The sequence below is a fragment of the Amblyomma mixtum genome, chromosome 8 (assembly GCF_055824585.1).
Source record: "Amblyomma mixtum isolate Tamu chromosome 8, ASM5582458v1, whole genome shotgun sequence".
Taxonomy (NCBI): domain Eukaryota; kingdom Metazoa; phylum Arthropoda; class Arachnida; order Ixodida; family Ixodidae; genus Amblyomma; species Amblyomma mixtum.
The window spans coordinates 137,043,847-137,065,058 of record NC_143019.1 but is presented as its reverse complement, the minus strand read 5'-3'; the positions used below and the strand labels follow the sequence as shown (position 1 = coordinate 137,065,058).

Here is a 21,212-nt window from a genome sequence, read left to right as displayed (position 1 = left end):
ACTAGAGGATTCTAAACACTCGGTAGGCGAAAACTTCTCGGCAAGCTTGAGAAATCTAAGGAAAAAGCTGTGGGGAAGTGCAGAACCGAAGAAAAGGGCGGGGAACGAATTGTCGCTAGTCTATAATAAAATAAGGCCCGAATGGCCGATTATACTGCTGGCATTACTTAAAAGATAGTTAAGTCTATATGTAACCTGATGTAAGCAGTTAATACGCTAAAAAGTCATACTAGACAGGCAAGGTGACGCATTCTGTCAATTCTCGTGTTTTTTCTTATTCTGATGTGACTTGTAAATATTCACTTTATTATTATGTCATTGCAAAAGTGTGCGCCTTCCTCCTAGTTTTACCTTGTATAATTATGTGTTTTTTTTTGCAATGAGAACGTATGAAGTTCTTGCTTCTTTTGACGCTTGTCCTGAGCATTGTGTCCGATGCTTGGCCCCGTCAGGCAGTGTGCATCCGCCTTTTGCCCTTGTATCCTAGACGTTGTTGTCTGAAATAAAAGATCTATCTATCTATCTATCTATCTATCTATCTATCTATCTATCTATTTATCTATCTATCTATAGCCTTTCCGTCCACGAGGGCAACCACCACGTCACAAATAACTTTGGGAAAGTAAATTCCCGCAGCATCTTGAGCAGAACAGATTCACCCGAATCACTGTTTTCTACGAGCTGAGCCAGACTTTCTGGCAATACCAGAAACGTGGCTAACGCCCGATATCTTAGACATCGAGGTTGCACCTTAGTATTATGTAACCGTACGCAGGGTTGGGCAAACAGGTGGGGCCGAAGTGGCGATTGTAGAAAAAAAGAAGGTTCCCTTTTCTCTATTGCCGGATGTTCAGGATTGCGACGCACTCTTTTACAAGTTGATGCTTTGTGCATGTTTTATCACAGTGGGGTGTGTTTATCGTAGCCCTGCAACGTGCCATTTCGCCATGATCTCTTTGTACAGCTATTTCCAGCGTCACGTACTAGGTTCAAGACTAATCTTACCAGAAAACTTTAGCCTGCCAGGTACAAACTGGCAAACGGTTTCATTCCCTGGCTCTTAGGTCCTTCTGCACGCAATATTAAAGTTTAATCTTTATGTGGTAGTAACCGAACCTGCACGTGCACAGGGAACAACGTTCAATATAGTTGACGTAATATTTTTTAGCAATCATTTTTCAGTACGCTGTGCAGAACTGGACCTCATGGATGGTATATAAGACTCCAGATTACTGCTTTGTATTCTCAGTATTTGTAACAGAGAACCTTCTACAAAATCACATATCGCGATTATAGCCATGCAACGGTGTGGATATACTCTATCAACTTATTTATTCGAGGCACTGCCCAACATATCGACTTCTGTGGAGCAGGTTTAAAACGTCGTATCTTTATGCATGCTTAAATACGCGCAGACTAAAAGAAATAGAAATGAGAAACATAACCCTTATATTAAGAGAACTTCTAGCTGGGCTAGTTGCACTCGCCAAAGTGCGCACTCATGTCGGAGTGCGTTCACAGAACGCACTTTGAGGGCTGAGTGCGTAGCCTTGCCAGTAGCGACTTCAAATGGACAATATGTATAGGGCATAAAAGTACTTGCAACTTTATTTTGCATGCACTGCACTCCGACTGCTTGAAATGCTCATTTTTTATACCTGCATTAGGTTAATAGAAAGCCCACAATAATTGTATTTTTAGCAGGTCATCGATCGACATTCTTACAAAGCTAGCAGAAAATGATCTTCGCTGATAATTATATATTTCTTGTCATCCTTGTTAAGTAGTTTTTGTATTACTGCTGTATTGTTTTACCATTATTGCGTTTATTTTTTGTGATTCTAACATGGCTATATGATTAAGATTTCGAATAAGCACGTGTTTTCAGATGGCTGCTTTGTGTGTTAGTGCTGTAATTAAGCTTAATTACGTGTGGTCCTATTTTCGCTCTATATTACCTTTATGTTATTTCCTGGTGTGCACTTTTTCTACCGGTAATTTTTTTAAGATGTTCAGCTGTCCTTCTTGGTGTTCTGTGCTAAATGCAGTTCTTGTTGATATCCGGAACTGATTGAGAACATGCGCAAATAAATAAATTGACTACCGGAAGAGCGTAATCGTTGTCGCACACTCACCTTAGTTTTCTTCAGTGGGATGTACTTGTGAAAGCACAAACGGAACACAAGGCACATTTTATATGCCGCCTGGGGAGAGGTCAAGAAAGGTATTTGGTTTGTACTGTATCCAAGAGTAGGGTATAAACCATTTCGCAGTGTTCTTAATCCAGTAGATAGGTATTTTGGAAAAAAATAATGCCGAAAAGAGATGCTTGGCGGCAGCTAATGGAATCCAGTGCATGATTAGCGCCATTCAAGCAGGACTGGAGCGCACAAAAGAAACTAAAAATACCTTGTTCGTCCTATTCCTCCCTCTGCTACGGCATGTCGGGAAATCAGCTAGAGTAGCTTAGAAATTTATTGAATTCGCACTTTTTCTTGTGACAAATGTTTTATTCTTTCTTTTTCTCGCCTTTTTGAGATGCCCATCACTGCAGAAACATCCCGAGACAGAGAAAATTGCATAACATGCGAAAGTATCCTGCCCGTAACAGCACAGCATACGGCATCGTGATACAAAACTAAACACTGCGATTGTAGATCACTTACTGTCTGCTCATATTCACACAGGAAATCAATCAAAATTCGCTTTTCTCTGATCACGGAGGACAAGCAAGTAAACTCTACGCGTGTCCGGAACAGAGCATTCTGTTCTCACTGAGTTACATCGGTAAAATTGGGTAGTTCCACGGCCAGACGCGTAAATAGTGAAAAGATACGGCTCGGGAGAGACACGATGCATTCAGAGACACGGACGAACGATGGTCTGGGACCCTTTGAATTATTGTTCGAGCGCTGCATCTCTTCACTCTCTCAACCATCTAGTTCAACGGTCCACCGGGGTGCATAAATGGGGGTGAAGCCAGCAACAGGTCAGTGCAACTTGCAAAGGCTAGTTGTAGTTTACAAGCTACACACAAATGTGGTGTAGTTGCGTAATAAAAAAAAAACGTTTACACAGTGCAATTTGAGCCCCGCACTCACCGAGTGCAAACTGAAGAAATAAATTCGCAGTAATTTTACAACGACGTCTTACATTCACCACCTTCATAGTGAAATGCACTCGACTACAACGACTTCACCATTGTAGAAACGTTGAGCATGTGCAACGAAAGGCACGCATAAGTTTGTGATTTGGGGGTGGGGACGGGGGCGGCTACAAATGTAAAACAGTGAAGTCGGTTCGTTCTCCCAAATCGTAGACAGAACTCGAATGGATGCACCTACCCTTTGAAACATCTTGGGAGTGAACTTGTACTTGCTGGCAACGGGCAGAAAACACTTGTCCACCAGCTTGGCGCCAAGCTGCGTTGCCTTCGCCTTCTGGGCCATCCCTAAAGGAAGAATACATTCAGGCAACGGTGCAATCGATATGGATCTGCCGGTCGCCTACGACTAAGACAAACTCGGCATAATTATGGCTAACAGAGTTCATCAATATATACCTGGAAATAGTCACGCATTTTGACAACCCTGAGCAAGGATACTTTCAAGGTATATACATGAAATAATTACGGGCATCGTAAGCATCGAACAGGGGCCGTTTACATCGCAGCAGAGAACTTCTGTCTCAAAGTCATCTCATGCAGCCGTCAGTATCGCAAAACACGCGCACTGACCGCCGGTACAGCAAGTAGTGCAGTGCCAACTCGGTTACGCCTATACGTCGCCAATGCCAAAAAACAACCCAAACATTATTAGCATGCATGAAACAGAAGCGTTAGACAGTCGCCCAACGCTGCGGTCGAACACAATAAAACGTATTCTTTTCAGTGAATACTCCTGAGTTAGTCCGTAGTCCTAATGATAGTCCTAATAATGTAATTCCTAATAGTCCTAAGCTAGTATCACCGTCAAAGAAGCCCTCACCAGACCAGTTGTCTATTGCGACAACCTTCCGTGAATTATTTCGCGCACCAGCTAGCGCTAATTGCTGGCTGTACCATTCCGGTAATCAGGCTTCATTTTTATTTAAAAAACCGCAGAACAGACGCGGTCTCGTCTAATCGTTGACTATTCAGATAAGCATCACCGAGGAGTCAAAAATAGAAAGCAAAAATATTGGACTGAAGCTTCAGCTGTGCTAAATGAATGCTATTATTCCCGTCGATCCTTTTCTAAGCTGCCGGATTACAACGAGAAACCAGAGCGCCACACACGCTTCACGATGCGTGTCTGAAAGACTGCGAGTGCTCCTTGGTCCGCTCTATGTTAGCGCAAAATCAGGGCAGTAAATGTTGTTGTTTCGCATCCAGAAAGCAGATATCACCTGTTATTTCCACTAATTAAAATGGTTTCACTCTCATTGTGCTTGGCAGTTCAAAGCTACGAAAAATCTGAAATTACACCTGCCCACATGTCGCGTCTAACAACGATGTGAGCCCGTAAGAATGGCGTTACGCTATATCCTCTTCAGACCTCGGCAAAAATTCTTGTCAGCGTTAGTCAGTTCTAAGTGACATTTTCCTTGCCCAGTGTGACAGAAAGTTGGCTATCCTTTTGCGAGATCAAAACAAAGTTGATGGCGTAAAAGTGTTCCGGTTTGTGGATGACTTTTTAGTGGCCTTTAATCACCTTCACGGTATTTACGACTCTGCTGTGCAAGAGCTACTTGCTGTTTTTAGTAAAACCCTTAACCCACTAATAATCACATATGAAGAAATGAACGAAGGCACGATACGTTTCCTCGATATCAAGCTGTCACTGGCGCGTGATGGGACATTTTGGATGTGCCAGCCTAGAGGTAACAAAGGTTTGCTTCCGTTCAGCTCTGCATATTCAAAATTAGTGAAGAGGGTAATCGTGAGGTTATGTTTTCAAAATGCGTTGAAGAAATCTTGCCCGGAATTAGTGAAAGAAAGTTTTGAGCAGCGGGTGGTGAGGCTAAAGGAAGCAGGTTATCCGGATCAGGTTTTGGTGTCGGTGGCAAAAAGCCTGCTCAAGAAATTTGGCAAAAAGGGTATGGTGCCTAGCAGTGAGGGAGCAAAACAAAAGGAGAAAGTGGTGGTGATTCCGTACATTCATGGGGTGTCCCATAATATTAAAAGAATTGCTTCGAAAGTAAAAACTAAGGTCGTTTTTTCAGCCCCGGACAAATTGGAAAACTTATGCAAAATAGTAACGTACAAAGAAAGAAAAGCTAAGAGGTGTAAAAAGAAACACCAATTCCCCATGGTCGCATGCGCAGAAGGAGTGGTATACAGGTTGCCGCTTACATGTGGCAAAGCATATGTAGGCCAAACGGGGCGATGTTTGAACGAGCGGCTCCGTGAGCATCGGAAGAACATGGAACGGAAAGGCGATGGGAATTTGGTTGTTCATTGTCAAGAATGTAAATGTGTACCTTCCTATAACGAGACGAAGATAGTAAGCAGGAACCGTGACCAAACGGCGCGTGAAATAATTGAAGCCATGAGCATAGCGGACAGTGGGGTTGCATGCGTGAGTAGCACGTCCCTTTCACTACTATCAAAGGAAAGGGCATTTTTGCAAAAGGAAAGGAAGGACTGGACATGTGACGAGAGAGTTGGTCGATTTTTATCATCCGGGTGTTACCATCTTCTATTTTTATCAGCTGCTGGTGTGTATAAGGAGCAGTGTTTCCCGAATAAAAATTCAGTTGTAAGTCCAGCGCTGCGTGTGTGTGTCTCTATTTTTCAGTTCGTGTCTTTTAAGCGCAGATATATTTCAATATCGATATTGTTAGACGTCACTTTGCCTTCCTTCGCAACTCCGCACGACACATTACGCTGCGCACGATTCTACCTTCTAGCCTGTTTTCTCTTTCTTTTAGACGCAAGAATATAGTCCTCCATTCAGCCTCGATGTTCCGTAGCCCTGCATCGCTTTGGCGCTAACGCCGGATTGCTGCATGCAGCCATGTGCCAGTCCAGAGGCACCTTTGTAAGCGCGCGTTGCACACTATGCCCCGCAGCCATCTTTGGAGACTCGTCTCTGGGTGGTCTGCCACGACGCCGCGAGATAACCGGCTTTCCAATCCCCGAATATCCGGCACGCATAGGAGGTATGGCGTCCATCTTCACAACTAATACCCCTGTCAAGCGCACAAGTTAAATGGCAACTCTGGCGATTTTTCAGCCATTTTAAGTTAATGGCTGTTTTGTGTTCCTAAGAACCTCCTGTAATGTGTATAATACAAGGGTTTCAAAAGCAACCCTAAAATAATTTTTAAACAGCAAAAAACGCAAAACTCGAAACCGCAAAACCGAAACCTGGGTGGGAGGTGCCTTCGTGCGGTATTGACTGTGACGTCACTGGCTTGTTGGCCGAGCTCTGAAGTCCCCGAAGATATCTCAACTACCCTGCGCCGCGCTATCGACATGACTGAAAACGCGGAGAACAGCTTTTCCGAGACCAGCGCGTCTGTAGAAGACGACTCATTCCTTCTTGGTGGGAACAGCCGAAATAACAAAACGCAGACACAGAAAGGAACACATAGAACGTAGACGAAGCTTCGTCTACGTTCTATGTGTTCCTTTCTGTGTCTGCGTTTTGTTATTTCGGCTGTTCCCACCAAGAAGTATGAACCAACTAGCTCAGTTTTCTACTCCTTTAACGACTCATTCGACGGTTTTGGGTTGGACGAGTCGTCTTTCAGGTATGATCCACCGCCGCGCAAAGTCCCACCACAGGCCGCGTCACCTGCAGCATGAAGACGGTCTGAACTCGGAGAAGTAAGTACTTGAGTCGTTTCTCGTGCATGCATTTGTGACACAATCGTCAGAACAGAAGTCAATGTGACGCTCCCGCTGACAGCTGTTCCGTGTGGCGAGTGTCGGCCGTCCCAGTCTGATTTAAGAATCTGCTCCCTGAACGTTGCCGCGGTGCACAACGTCCTTACAGGGGCATGCATCACCAACAGTCCTCTCTTTGCGCAGCTTTGCCTCGACGGCCAGCCTTTGGAGTGAATTCACGCCAGCTACAGTTCTACAATCCAGCATACTCTGAGCACGCTCACTGTGGTCCGCTTCCTCTTGACGGCCGCGCTTCGTTCAGCTGGCCGCTGCGATGGGCGGTTGTACTCGAATAACGCTGGCACCGAATCTGCCTTCAAGCGCCGGTTGAACGAAGCCTTAGCGAGTCCAAAGCTCTCTCTGAGGTACACGCTGTCTTCACAGCAATCTGGCGCGAAATGTCCCAAGCACAAGCGGGAATGCTTCATCGGAGACCAGTTGACACGGCGGACTATTCTCACCCACTTGTCGCGAAGGTTCTTATCGCTAGGAAACCTACGGTATATCACGCCCATTGTCACAGATGAAGAATTCGTGCACCCCACAGCACAACAGAAGTTGCCGTGACCCACCACTCTGGCGTACACATCACATCAAGCACGTTGAGACGGCGCGAAATTGCACAAGTGGTCGAAATAATTCCGGAGACCTCCACTACGGCACCTCTTCCTTCCTTTCTTCTTCCACTCCTTCCTTCCTTCTGTCACTCCTGCCTTACGTCGCGGTTCGGGCGTCCGTTACTGCGTCATTTACTTTCGTCAAAACCAATTTTCAGTTTCCCCTGCACTGCCAACTCCAGCGCGCGCCCGACCATCTTGACACGCCAGTGACGTCACAGTACCGGGTGGCCTGTAGAAGTTGCTCGATCAATCGGTGCCGCTTGCGTTAGCTCGCGTCGAGGAGCGCTTGTCTTCAAAATTCGCTTGCGGAAAAACTACGCCGCTTTCAGGTGCGAAATTTTACAGGAGACATCAGACTACCACAAAGAATACAGACTTAAAATTTCATTTCAATCGATGAACATCGAAATATGGCCGGAGTTGCCCTTTGAGTCCACTTACGGGGAATGCGCTTCCGCATCCCGAGTGACACTTTTGGCTACGCGATGCTAAACGGGAAAGCAAAGTGCACTCGTAGAAAAAAAATGGTGTCAGAAAATGAGCGGAATTTCTGAAGAGGTCGATGAAAAAAAATAGACTCATAATAATTGACTGCTTAACGTGACAGCGCAAATAAAAAGAGGTTCAGCAGTTTTTAACGATGAAAAAAAATAGAAATAGAAGAATACCCAAGACCAGCCAAGACTATCCAGAATTTCGGCAAGAAACAAGATGGCGGCGGGGGGCGATGTTCCATCTGATATCGTTCCTTTGTTTTGTTGCTTCGCTTGAAGCTGTAACGAACGAATTTTTTTTTATTAAAACAGTGTTATAGGATGCAATATAAAGTTGTAAGTACTTTTATGCCCTATACATATACTTTTATACTTTATGCCCCTATACTTTTATGCCCCTTTGAAGCCGCTACTGGCAAGGCTACGCACTCAGCCCTCAAAATGGGTTCTATAAACGCACTCCGACATGAGTGCGCACTTTGGCGAGTGCACTTATGTTACGCCATTTAGCTGTGCTAGAGTGCACTTTTAGCGAGTGGTACTCTTCGTAAGTGCACCTTATTTTGCCCGCTTGATAGGGCTATAACACCACTGAAAAGCACTTGTTTGCCGCTCCTCTGCCCTGCATAGCCACGTCATGCATCCTGTCACATGACTGGACACGCCACGCACACAGTAGCGGAAACTTTCCACACTCTTTCACTGTTAGCGCAGCTAGCATTCCGCCAGCCCTCAATAGGTAATTGCTGACATCACTCATGATGTGACTCCTCAGTGTGACGTCATATGTTGCTTTCATTGGGTAACTGTGGTGTGAGGGCATGGCATTTGCCGACGAATCTTGAATCAGCCTGACGACGCGCCCGTATTTTCCACCGAACGTCTTTGCCGCTCTCTTCTGGGCAAGTAGTTTTTTTTTTAATTTGCTTTGCTTCATCGAATAGGCAGTGATTGTATTGCGTGCGACCTATTCTTCGGTATTATTTGTAACTGGACGCTACGAAACAGCTTGTGGCGTGTGTAGCAGCAGTTATACTTTTCTGCAAAAATCTTTTGCGAAATTTCATTCGTGGAAATATGCAGTATGACGAGATGATCTTGTGATGGTTTTGCGAAATTTCATTCGTGAACAAAGGCAGTACGACGAGGCGTTGTGATGGTATATTTCTTGCAAATCAGAAAGTCGATCAAATTAAGCAGTACCAAGGATCAGCTTCACCAGATCATTCCCACAAACTTTCATATCGTCCGCGAAGATAAGAGGCAACCAAGTCCACACCTGATCGAAAAGTATGCAAAGCTTAGAATAAAGGGAAAGGGTGGTGATTGCGACGTGGGTTGATGTTTGTATCATGGAAAGGCGAACGAGGGAGAAAAGAACGAAAGTCATAGTATTCGTTGTTCCGACTTCTGTGTCAACGAGAAACGGGGTGCACTTACACTCGAGACAATGCTTGGCCAAGTTTGTTGAACACTTTCCCAAAGAATTTTGGCGCTCCAAAAGTCGTACATTAATGCAACGGCCTGTCTGGCCAATATAAGTACGGCCGCAGGACAGAGGAATCTGGTAGACCACAGCAACCTTACACCTGTTTGCATGGTTAATTTTACACCCTGTTTTCTTTCCCCTTCCATCTCGGTTCCTTTGAACAGCTGCCCCCACCTTGCCTACCTTATTAGGAGCCGAGAACACAACGTTGACACCATACTTGCTCCCACTTTCTTAATTATGTGCGAAAGGGAATTTACGTACGGCATTACAGCTATATTCTTTGTTCTATCGTCCACACTGGAGCGCTGCTCAGAGTCACGTTCAGGGGTTTTCAATTTTTTCACAATCTTTTCCGCACACGACACAAGAACTGAGTCCGGGAAACCGGCCTGCTTACAGCGGTGTACCTGGCCGCAGAGGCTAGTCTTCATTTTGTGACAACATGATTTCCTTAACGCCATACTCATGCACCCGGTTACTATCCCGTTTTTTACTAGTTTCGAGTGGCAAGACCTATAGTTCAACAGGGGCTTCTCGCTCCGAGAGGAGTATTTCCAGCACACGTGGTCTTTTTCAAAGACAAGCAGTAAGTCCAAAAATTGTAGTGTGTTATGCTGAGGAATTTCATGCGTAAATTTCAGCCCGGACCCATTCTTTACAAAACAATCTAAAACACTTGACACGGTTTCTGCCTGAGGAGACTTCACAACCACAAGATAATCATCAACGTACCTAAAAATGTGTATGAAAATACCTGTCAATTCATTCGCCACTTCTATGTCGACATGACTAAGAAAAATGCTGCTGAGCACCGGGGCTACTTTTGATCATATACACACGCCAGACTTTTGCAAGACTTTCGTTTTCCCAAGCGACTTACGTATTCTTGAGATAGAAGGTGAGGAGGTCCAGAAAGGATACGGTAGAAATTCCGCATCTATTTTGAAAAGCATGCTCGTCATTTTGATCCTCAATGGATTGCTGTACATATTGCAGGAGAGGCACATGCGGTAGGGAAAAGAACAGATCTTCCACATCTGTGCTAAACCAGAACAGTCTCCAGGGTTGTCATTCAGTAGAAAGTTTACAATTTCCTCTGGGTTGGGAACCAGGAACGGGTCATTCACATGCAGTGTTGAAAGATGTCTGTTCAGGTACGTGGAAACCACCAACTGCCAAGAGCGGTGCTCTGTAACTATGGCCCTGAACGGAATCTCCGGCTTATGTGTCTTGGCCGCGAACAAGATTTTCCTTAGCATTTTCCTTAGTCATGTCGACAAGGAAGTGGTTTGGTTTGGTTTGGTTTGGTTTATGGGGTTTAACGTCCCAAAGCGACTTAGGCTATGAGAGACGCCGTAGTGATGGGCTCCGGAAATTTCGACCACGTGGGGTTCTTTAACGTGCACTGACATCGCACAGTACACGGGCCTCTAGAATTTCTCCTCCAAAGAAATTCTGCCGCCGCGGCCGGGATCGAACCCGCGTCTTTTGGGTCAGCAGCCGAGCACCATAACCACTGAGCCACCGCGGCGGCTTGTCGACAAGGAAGTGGCGAATGAATTGACAGGTGGTTTCATACGCATTTTTAGGTACGTTAATGATTATCTTGTGGTTTTGAAGTCCCCTCAGGCAGCAACCGTGTCAAGTGTTTTAGATTGTTTTGTAAAGAACGGGTCCGGGCTGAAATTTACGCATGAAATTCCTCAGCATAACACACTACAGTTTTTGGACTTACTGCTGGTCTTTGGAAAAGACCACGTGTGCTGGCAATACTCCCCTCGAAGCGAGAAGCCCCTGTTGAACTATAGGTCTTGCCACTCGAAACTAGTAAAAAACGGGATAGTAAGCAGGTGCATGAGTATGGCGTTAAAGAAATCATGTTCTCACAAAATGAAGACTAGCCTCTGTGGCCAGGTACACCGCTGTAAGCAGGCCGGTTTCCCGGACTCAGTTCTTGTGTCGCGTGCGTAAAAGATTGTGAAAAAATTGAAAAACCCTGAACGTGACTCTGAGCAGCGTACCAGTGTGGACGATAGAACAAAGAATATAGCTGTAATGCCGTTCGTACATTCCCTTTCGCACAGATTTAAGTGGGGGCCAAGTATGGTGTCAACGTTGTGTCCTCGGCTCCTAATAAGGCAAGGTGGGGGCAAGGTGGGGGCATGGTGGGGGCAGCTGTTGAAAGGAAGCGAGATGGAATGGGAAAGAAAACAGTGTAAAATTAACCATGCTAACAAGTTCGTCTCGTGTAATGTTGCTGTGGTCTACCAGATTCCTCTGTCCTGCGGCCGTACTTATATTGGCCAGAGAGGTCGTTGCATTAATGTACGGCTTTTGGAGCACCAAAATTCTTTGGGAAAGTGTTCAACAAACTTGGCCAAGCATTGTCTCGGGTGTAAGTGCACCCCGTATCTCGTTGACACAGAAGTCTTGTTCATACATAATGATCGTAGCACGAGGGAAGTAGCAGAGGCATTTCATACCTTGAGAAAAGGAAACAGATGTGTAAGCCAGCCTTCAGCAGCATTGTCCTCTAAGGAAATGAAGTTGCTAAAGAGTGGTTAGCATCGATAATCACACGTGCGATTATGAGACATTTTATTACCCGACAAGTGTATTTTTGACAAGCGCATGCGCGCGCTTTCTTGACGTCCTGCCTTGAAAACCAGCGTGTTTTTTCCAATAAACGCAGTTGCAAGTTCAGCGTCGTGTGTGTCTCCTCTCCGTTCTCGTCCTGTGTCCTTGCGCCGTTTAATTACAAAATGCTTAACCAACTCGTCCAAACTGCCATTTTACTACAACCTTCAAATCGCGCTACAGTGTACGCTAGTTGCGGCACTGGATGAGCCCAGGAACGGCAGATTACGGTGTGAAGGCACGATGATCAGGCGCATGTAGATTTGTGGCAGCGATTCATTTATGTGGCCGGACGTTGCCTCGGATGACTGCGTGCGGCCGACAACAAAGGACGAGCACTCCGCTGCCGTTAGGAATGGGATTGATCTGGCCGACCTGCGACCAGCTGCCGTGGAATCTTCAACATGACTAGTTTTATCCCGTCCTTAAAGCAGATTTTTCGCAGCAATGATCTCGGCGAGGAGAACGTGATCTCCCTGAAGAGCCTGAAAGGAACCGTGGTGAGGCCTGCTTTGAAGAAATAGACGCGCATGATACAGTTTTTAAGGAACGAACCTGACTTCTGGCGGACTTAGTATTTTTGGCTGCCCTTACTACGAACATCTTATGACCCAGTACGCGCAACTTTTATGTTCGTTATAAGCGGATTCGGCTGTATAACCACCGGTCAAGCACGCCGACGAGCTGCACAATCTGCCAATTGAGAGATGTGTGCCGGCTGGGCAAAGTGTCTGAATTGAATAGATAGATGAGATGGGTTCGATACAGGGGCAGTGTTGCAAGCGAAACTACTGGCACGGCCGCTAGATCGAGCGGTAGTTACTACTGCGCAGTGTCAGTTATGAATCAACGGCAGCGATTTCAGATGTTTGGATAGCAGTCACTGGGTGTGCCATGCTGGCCCAGCCGGCCAGGTGGCGTGTGTCGCCTGTCTAATGAGCTGTCCATCATCTGCGCTGCTACCGAGTGCAGTCAGCGCGCACACAGCAAAGAATGGAGCTCAAATTTGAACAGCGTAGGCTTATCGACAAAAACATACATTACGTACTTAAATTTGAACAGCATAGGCTTCGAGGCGAAAACGTACATTACGTACTTAAATTTGAACATCATGGGCCTCGAAATAGCCGCCTACCAGGTAATAAACACTTTTAGGCATTCTTCCCAATGTTGATAAGCGGTGGCCGCGAAGTCATTTTCCGTAAGCGCATCCATAATTTTCCGAGATTCGCCCTGCATCTCGGGAGTGATGTGAAAACAGCAAGCGAATGTGATAACGGCAAGAAATAAACACTTGGCAGCGCTCGTATCGTTTTGAGTTCCTCCTTTGGTCCTGTCGTGTTGCGCGCTGCTCTATTTTTATGGATTACCAACTCGCCCACCAAGCAACACTTCTGAAAGCATATTGAATCGGGAGAAAGAAGTCAGCCGGCGCGAAATTTGGCGAGTAGGGCAGATAGGGGAGTGATATAATGTTGGTCTCGACGAGAAACTCAACATAGAGCCATTCTCAGAGTGCTGAGGCAGACTGCAACACTCTGCTCGTTCTGCTCAGTGGTTCACAGTCGGAAGACAAACATGGCAGTTACGTTCCGTATATTCAGATCCGTCGACAGGATTATTTTCAGTGAACGTTACGACACATGAAAAAATAAATGCCATCGCCTTTATCGTGCTCTGACGATAATCATGCACGAGTGTCACATACGAAAAGTGACAGCAGCAAAATAAGCTGCACTGACGTGGCGAATTCCAGGAAGGAAGACACGAACGCCCAAGGAAGAAAATGACGATGATAAGGATGACGTCTAATAATAATGTGGCCATAGGCACGAATGTATAAGAAGAAGATGGCGTGATAAGTATAAGAACGCGTGAGATGACGCGGCAGAGCGGGTGTATCTGTTCTCGCTTCGGCGAGCGCGGCTTCGGCCGCTTATCTGTTTTTTGAGCAGCGTCCGCTCCGGCGGACGCAATTGTTGCTGCGACGCGCGTCTTTCCTTTCCTCTCTCTCCTTCCTCTGATCTTTTAACTCTCCTCTATCTGCACGTGGCAGCGGTGGTGGCTTGGCTCGAGCCAGTAGCAGGCCCGTGCAATTTCCTTTTCATCCTTCTCTCAGTCACAACAACAACAACAACAGCGGCAGAGCGGGGGCAGAAGACCTGAGTAGCTGAGAGGGAGCATCGCCGGCCGTCACTCCGGGTTTGCCGTCCCTTCTCTCCTACGGCGCCGCACCGAAGGCCCCAAATGTGTCTGCGCCTGTTCTCAGAACCAGCGTCCTCTCAACCGCCTGACGCACAGGGGTTCCCTTAACGCTGACGCCACTAACCGCCTGCAATGCACTGGGTTTCTTCGGACGCCAGCGCTAATGGTTCCTCCAACGTGGACACAAACGTCAACTCCGACGCTTACTCACCCAACCCAGCAGTCCCGAACGTTCTGAGCAGAAAACTCTGAACGTTCTTCTTAGTACTTTTTGTTTGGCTTCGGTTAGATTTGGGCATTGTTTAGTTCTGTGTGTTTCCTAATATTTTGAGCAGTGTTATTAGGGTATTAAGGTTGCTTCAGTTTTCATCATAGGTTTTGTGTGGTAGTGTTTGTTGTTTTATAGTGTGTATTAAATATGTGCTTGCATCTTCATTGCGCCTCGCCTGCCCATCTGATCTGCCTGAGCGGTCTCCTTTGAGATTCATGACAAATTCCCAGACACGTTCAATGTTGTCCGGGGTGCTGGCCGCGCAAGGTCTCCCAAGGAGCTCCCCGTTGTGAAGGGACGCGCTGACACATGTTAAGCGCATATGACGCTTAATATTTCGGGTACGACTAACTGCCTGGTCTCTGTATGACTGCCGAAGCAAGACTACCGTCTGTATGGCCGAATTTTAAAGTGTAAAGTGAAGCTTTACATTGGTTTGTTGTTCCAACTGTTCATCAATGTTCCAGTCGCAAACTACGACTTAAAGACGTTAACGCAATTAGCGCTAGAACAACCGCCCATGAGAGAGGATGTCCAGCCTCAAATCCGTCTAGGAGAGAAGGTGCGGAGTATTGCTTCACCCCCGCAGGAAAATTACTCCATTTTGAAAATCCCCGGACTGATCCGAATTTTGACAGCCAAAGTGGTTCTCGTGACGAAGTCATCGTTCCAGGAAACGGCTTGTCCTGTCGAGCAAAGAGAGTGGGCCGAAACTAGCCACTGCTTCAGCTTCGGGGAAGCTCTTTGCAACCACGATCTTTGAGGGCCTCATTTCGTTGTCTGATGGTCTCTAAAAAGCAGATGCGGCTTTATGCACTGTCACCTGCCGGCTTGATCTTCTGCAGCAGAAGGGAGGAAGAAACTCATTTCCTTGAACGAATGCGGCGTTTTAGGTGTGCAGAGAGTCTTGCCGAGCTTTGGTGCGTTTCTATTTCCGAAGAAACACCTGCTCGTCCGCGCATGGTGATTCCAAAGATGGCCAATCATAAGAATTGTTATTACAGCAGGCTACCGGAATTTTCTTGGTCTTGCTGTTTTACTATAATTCTGAACACATTACTCTTCCTGCCCATGGCTGAAGACCTCTCCTAAATGTTCAAAATTTTTTAGAAAACTGACAAGTCAGTCCATCTTGGGCATGTACACAGGGTCCAGTGAACCGGCTGCACTTATGAGTGTGGCTACTGACGGCACAAAACAATCTGTTTTGCTAAAGGGCCTGATGCCATAACACGTGAACAGAAATAAGTGGGCATATTGCGCAGATTTTCAAGTTCATTTCTTGCCCCTTGGTGCGTTGTCCAGGGCAGCGCAGGTCCCAATAAGGGCCTAATTACTTATTTTATTTATGCCTGAGGCCTCTTATGCCGCTGTGAAGAAAATGGGCGCAGGATCACAGAACGTTCGCCAGGCCTCCAAGCTTGAGCCTCGCTACCAATTAACGCCACTTCTTTACAAACTAACTTCGCCAAGATGGCTGCCGGTGAGAATTCACCACCGTCTCGGAGCAACACCGCTCTTAGGCTAATACACATTGATGAAAATACAGCAAGGCATCTTCAGTTAAGGCATCGCGAGTTAAATGCCTCGATTCTGAGCGTTACTAACATGAAATGCATCGTACTGGGGGCGCTGGCCATTAATTTCCAACAGCTCGGACTCATTGAAATGCCCTTACATTTAAGAACGCAAAGCCTCTTTTAGTTTTCGCTTTTGTCGGGGTGTGGGCACCGCGTCCGTAAATCGATCTTGCAGAATCGTGCTGCACCGCAGAAATGAATATTTTACAACGTTAGCGGCTCCTATCTCTTTCCTCAGTTTTACACCGTCGGCGCTGTACACAACTAGGTGAGTGCGACGGACACCGGAATACGTGGTACAACATGCGTCATGCGTGACGACGCTAGATGCAGAAAAATCAGCGTTTAAGCTTGTGCAGCTGACAGGGAGCACGAAAGAAGAAGGCGACAGGAGCAATTTTACAAAAGGAGTCGACGACACGAGCGTTCTGAAGATGAAGAACGTCCAACTCCAGTGAGAATTGCAGGCTGGGCTATTTGGTTGGTTTACATGTTGGGTAGTGAACAGCACCAAACACGCGCGTGGTGTACAGGCTCCGAGATCAGTTACCTCTAGAAATTGTGGAAGCATTCCATACCGCAAGACAGCAAGAGCAGCGCTTTAGTAAGCCCTCTATTTTGCTGCATGAGAAGGAATTGGGAAGTGCATGAGAAGTGAGAGGTTGTCATTTCTTCGATACCTTTCTTACATTAATAAGGACTCAATTGCAAGACAGCGCTCGTCATCTGTTGCCTACCGGTATCGTTTGTGTTCTCCGCGCTGCTCAGCGGCCAAGCATGAAACCTTAATTATTGCAGCGCCTGTGATTATTATTGCTGAAATACCACGGCGGAAGCAAGACATTGATACTACAAAGCGATCCGGCGAGCTCGAGATCGGGAGTGACCTCGCCGAGCCTGCCAGAACGATACTGCATTACGTAACGCGGAGGCAGGAGCAAAGGGATGTAGGCGAGACGACTCGTCGGCTGTGGCAGTGGGAGCCGAAACAAATTTGCCTAGACGCGAAGACCTGCATTTAGAGCCACGGAATTCCACATGAATCGCCGTACACGCACGGAACCACGCGGGAACGGATTCGGTAAGCCAGGGCAGCACTCAAGCAACTAAACTCAGGGGATGCAGCCGAGGCATTGCCGAAACAATTTCCTGGACAACCTGTTCAGCTACATCTGCTCTGTATGCGATCGGCGGTGGTTCGAGAACCATCTCTCTCTCTCGGCTCTGCCCCAGCAACCAGTACTCTCGTTGTAATTTCCCCACAGCAACCCCACGATAGCGCGGCTGTGCTAACTTCGGTGTTCAACTCTCGTAACCTTCCTGTGAGTTTTTTTTTGTTGTATTTAACTCATACTGCGGGCGCTTCTCGGACACAAGCAAGTGTGGTTTAAAGATTTCGCCAAGTGCAAGAAAGAAAATGATAGAAAAACAGGGGCACGAAAACCACACTAACCTGAAATATCGCAATCCGGGAAAAAAAATAAAAATTAAGCAGAGGTAACAAAGAAGTCATGCGCTTAAACCAAAAGAAGAAAAAATAATGCACTTGAAAGATCACTTCCAAATTCTATGTCCTCAAAATAAAAAATTGGCAGAGGCTCAGCTTGGTTAAGCCCGGAAATTGCGAAAGCAACTTCATCCGTTTCTTCAGCCCGCATCCGCCGTGTCTACCGCCGCTCCGCGCCGACGGTTGGTTGGTTGCGACTGAGAGAAGGATGAAAAGGAAGGTGCACGGGCCTGCCTACTGGCTCCAGACGAGCCACCACCGCTGCCACGTGCAGATAGAAGAGAGTTGAAAGATATGTGGAAAAATAAACACCACTCATTAAACTTGGCCCTGCACTTGTAGATGCACCCGCATCAAGCGATGTTGACCGGCGTGCTCGCCAGGCTGCTGCATACGCACGTTCTTTAGCTAGCCGTTCTTCCCGTTCTTCGTCTGTTTCTTCGGCGCGGCGCCGTCGCTCGACCGCAGCAGATCGTTCCAGCCTCGCCTTGTACACATCATCCGAGATAGCGCACTGAGAAGAGCGCAGCTGCAGCCCCCCCCCCCCCCCCCTCGTTTTATCCCGCTCTAGCTCTCTCGGCAGCGGCGCAGCCGGCGTGTAATGCTGTACCTCCACCATCGATGGCGCGAGCTTGGGCCCCGGCTCTCGGTCTGTCGTGACGTCACGTGGTGGAGCGGCGCAGCTGGCTTGTAAGGCTGTACCTCCGCCATCGATGGCGCGAGCTGGGGCCCCGTCTATCGGTCTGTCGTTACGTCACACGGTCACGTGACGCGCCGCTGTGTAAGCAGGCGCCACGACTATAGTGAACTAGAAGTATTCTAGTTCACTATAGCCACGACCACCGATGGCAGAAAAGTGCAAGCAGTATTGCTTTTGCAATAAAAGCAATGCCATCGACAGAGGAGCAACCAACTGCCACACTCACTGTTTCAATGCTTTACGGTGCTATGAAAGAGAATATTTATATTATTTAACGTGGCTGAACGGCTGCAGTACTGTTTTGTTTAAATTAGGCATTGTTGTTAGAACAGATCCTCTAGGTAAACTCAGTGGAATATCTTCAAATGCCGACGACAAAGCCACAGCGCTGAAGCACCGGATCATTCCGAAAGGTGGATTGTTTAGGAGCGAGGGTTACAGGCGACACAGCTATGCGGGTGCTAAAGACCTGCGTGCAGCTTTTCTTTATAGCCGTTTGGGAGCGGAAAAGTGGGCGCTTGTTATCCCTGTTCTCACTTTACAACTTAAATTCAGGTTCAACGTGAGTCTTGGGGTTACTCTTCTTGTGGTGAAGACGGCCACAATCAAGGCAACCTTTATTGCTTTCAGTGCGGAAGCTCTATTCCGATGGGCAAATCCAGAGCAAGATCTTGAGGTGTTCGTGGTTTTGTGCCAAGTGAAATAAATAACTAAAATAAATAAAGCAAATGTTGCCGCAACAGGCATTCTAACCCGCAGTGGCACGAAGAGAACAGCATCGCCGGCCAGTGCACGAGAGCACTATAGGTTATCGCCGCAGCCGGCCACACTTTGCGCCAAGCTGCAACACACTCTCGCGCTGTGCACTACACGTCGTTGTCCTCAACAACTTACATCTGTGGTGCGAAGAACAACAGATAAAATTTTCCGTTTTCATTGTCGTTGTTACCGCTTATGCAAATCTGCTTTCCCACGTTCTCAGTATTTAGGCAAACATTCTGCCATTCTTTTTTCCACTCAGTAGGGCGTTAAGCCCCATTGATAAATGCGAACCCCAGGTGGTCGACATTTCCGGAGCCCTCCACTACGGCGTCTCTCATAGCCTTAGTCGCTTTATGACGTTAAACCCCATAAACCAACCAACCAAATGCAAACTCAGATCTGTATTGCTGGATAACAAATTTCAATTACAAGTTTAGCTTCAGACGAAAGCCCATGTAGCGAAGAATGGAATGTTCGTGGCTGCTCTTAACACGGACTGAAGTACTGGCGTGAGCGCTCACCTGTCTTTTCTTCGCAGACGTCGAACCTGTCTGCGCGTGACATCACCGAAGAAATTAAGGGAGCGGAAAAGAAGATCCAAAGAAGGAAGCGGGAAGACGTCATGTTGCCTATCGCTCGAGCTGGCTGCCAAGTGCGCGTAACGGTTCTTGGGCCTTTATATCCTAGTTTAGACCGCGACCTGGCTTGTACAATGGCTGGGTTCAGTGCCTGTTTCTGAGTGTGCGGATGACAGGCTGCGCGGTCACACATTTATTTTATTGCATTAAGCACGCAAGTGATGTAGAGCAATCCACTCAAGACATATGACCGGGCAAGCCATATACTCCAGAAATGAGCCATCCCAGCGCCCAGACGACTGACGGCTTTCAAGGCACACCACAGTGAAAAATGATGCGAAGGAAAGCACAGGGGACATGCCAGCTGCACAGATAACACACTGCGGATATTTCTCAGGGGAGCAATCGCTGTTTCCAGGAAACTGCTTTTTGCAAGATGCTTCGGGGCGCATTCGTGACAGGCAGCCGATGGCGTATGCCGTGCAATATTTCAATGCGGCGGCGAGCAGGGGCCCCAATTAAATTTGATAAACCAGCGCGTTCATCTTTGCGTAGATATAAATCCTGGGAGGCCACGTATGTTTGCACCATCAATAATTGTTCTCTTCTGCTATTACTGCCGTGCTTTCCCTTGTCACGTCCATATATTTATGCGGTGTAGCAACGCTATGCGAAAGCAGGGTTCCTTGTTTTGATTATTTAATTTTCTTCAAATCCGGGAGTTTTTGCTCGGTGCTTATTTTTTCTCATTGATTCAGTGTCTTTCGGTGTCCTGTTTCTATCCCGGAGAGAAATGGTGTTATAAACCATTTAATTCGAAACATATGCCGAACAGTTCGCGCAATGACGCACAATTAATCAATGCACGAACCTGTCAAAAAAATAAAAACGTGAATTCGAGGCTCTGCGGAGTACCAAGTTATCACTGAACTTACTCAAAAAAAATGAATATATAGATTTTGAGAGATTTTTCAGCCATCGCAGCATGCTCTTTACGGCTCAGGGAAGGCTGGCCGGAAAATGCGTCTAAAGTGGAACTTGATACGGAGACGGTAAAAAAAACCTAGGGAAGCTTTTCACAAGACCGACGATTTCTTTCTGTGCGCCCTCCAGAAGCTGCGAAGGCAACTTCAGGAGATGTGATTTTATACGATGAACTTCTGAGACTTCCTCTTTTACTAATGTTAGGTCTGAAGAGCTCACGATGGCCAAAACAATTCATTTCAGTTTTTTTCTCAATCATTTGTTACTGCTTGATGGCTGGGTCCTACTATTTTATGGCTGATAAATGTTTTTCACTGCCACCATACTGCACTTGATGCCTGGAGAAATTTCTCAGGAAATGAAAACTGGCCGCGAAGTTCCTGTTAACAAACTCTGCTCACTTTGTCTGAACCTCAAGGAGGTGTGCGCGGGAGCTGCGCACACATTTGTCTCCGACGTCAATGCTCTGTGCGTATGCCAGACCTCACACCAAGCGCTGCTTTTCAGGAAG

The 21,212-nt window shown here is 46.8% G+C and overlaps 1 protein-coding gene across 2 annotated transcripts in view; it reads right to left on the bottom strand.

Moving 5' to 3' along the window:
* The window catches only part of LOC149334582 (uncharacterized), a 35,711-nt gene extending 15,632 nt beyond the window's left edge, over nt 1-20,079 (bottom strand). Inside the window, exons 1-3 of one of the 2 annotated variants that reach the window (XM_089555189.1) lie at nt 19,661-20,079; nt 3,345-3,451; nt 2,136-2,204 (exon numbers count right to left, since the gene is read on the bottom strand). In XM_089555189.1, coding sequence (XP_089411315.1) covers nt 2,136-2,204; nt 3,345-3,451; nt 19,661-19,910 — 426 coding nt within the window. In that variant the 5' untranslated portion in view covers nt 19,911-20,079. The remainder of the gene's footprint in view (nt 1-2,135; nt 2,205-3,344; nt 3,452-19,660) is intronic. The other variant, XM_089555188.1, reaches the window with a different exon arrangement.
* Between the last annotated feature and the right edge of the window lie 1,133 nt (nt 20,080-21,212).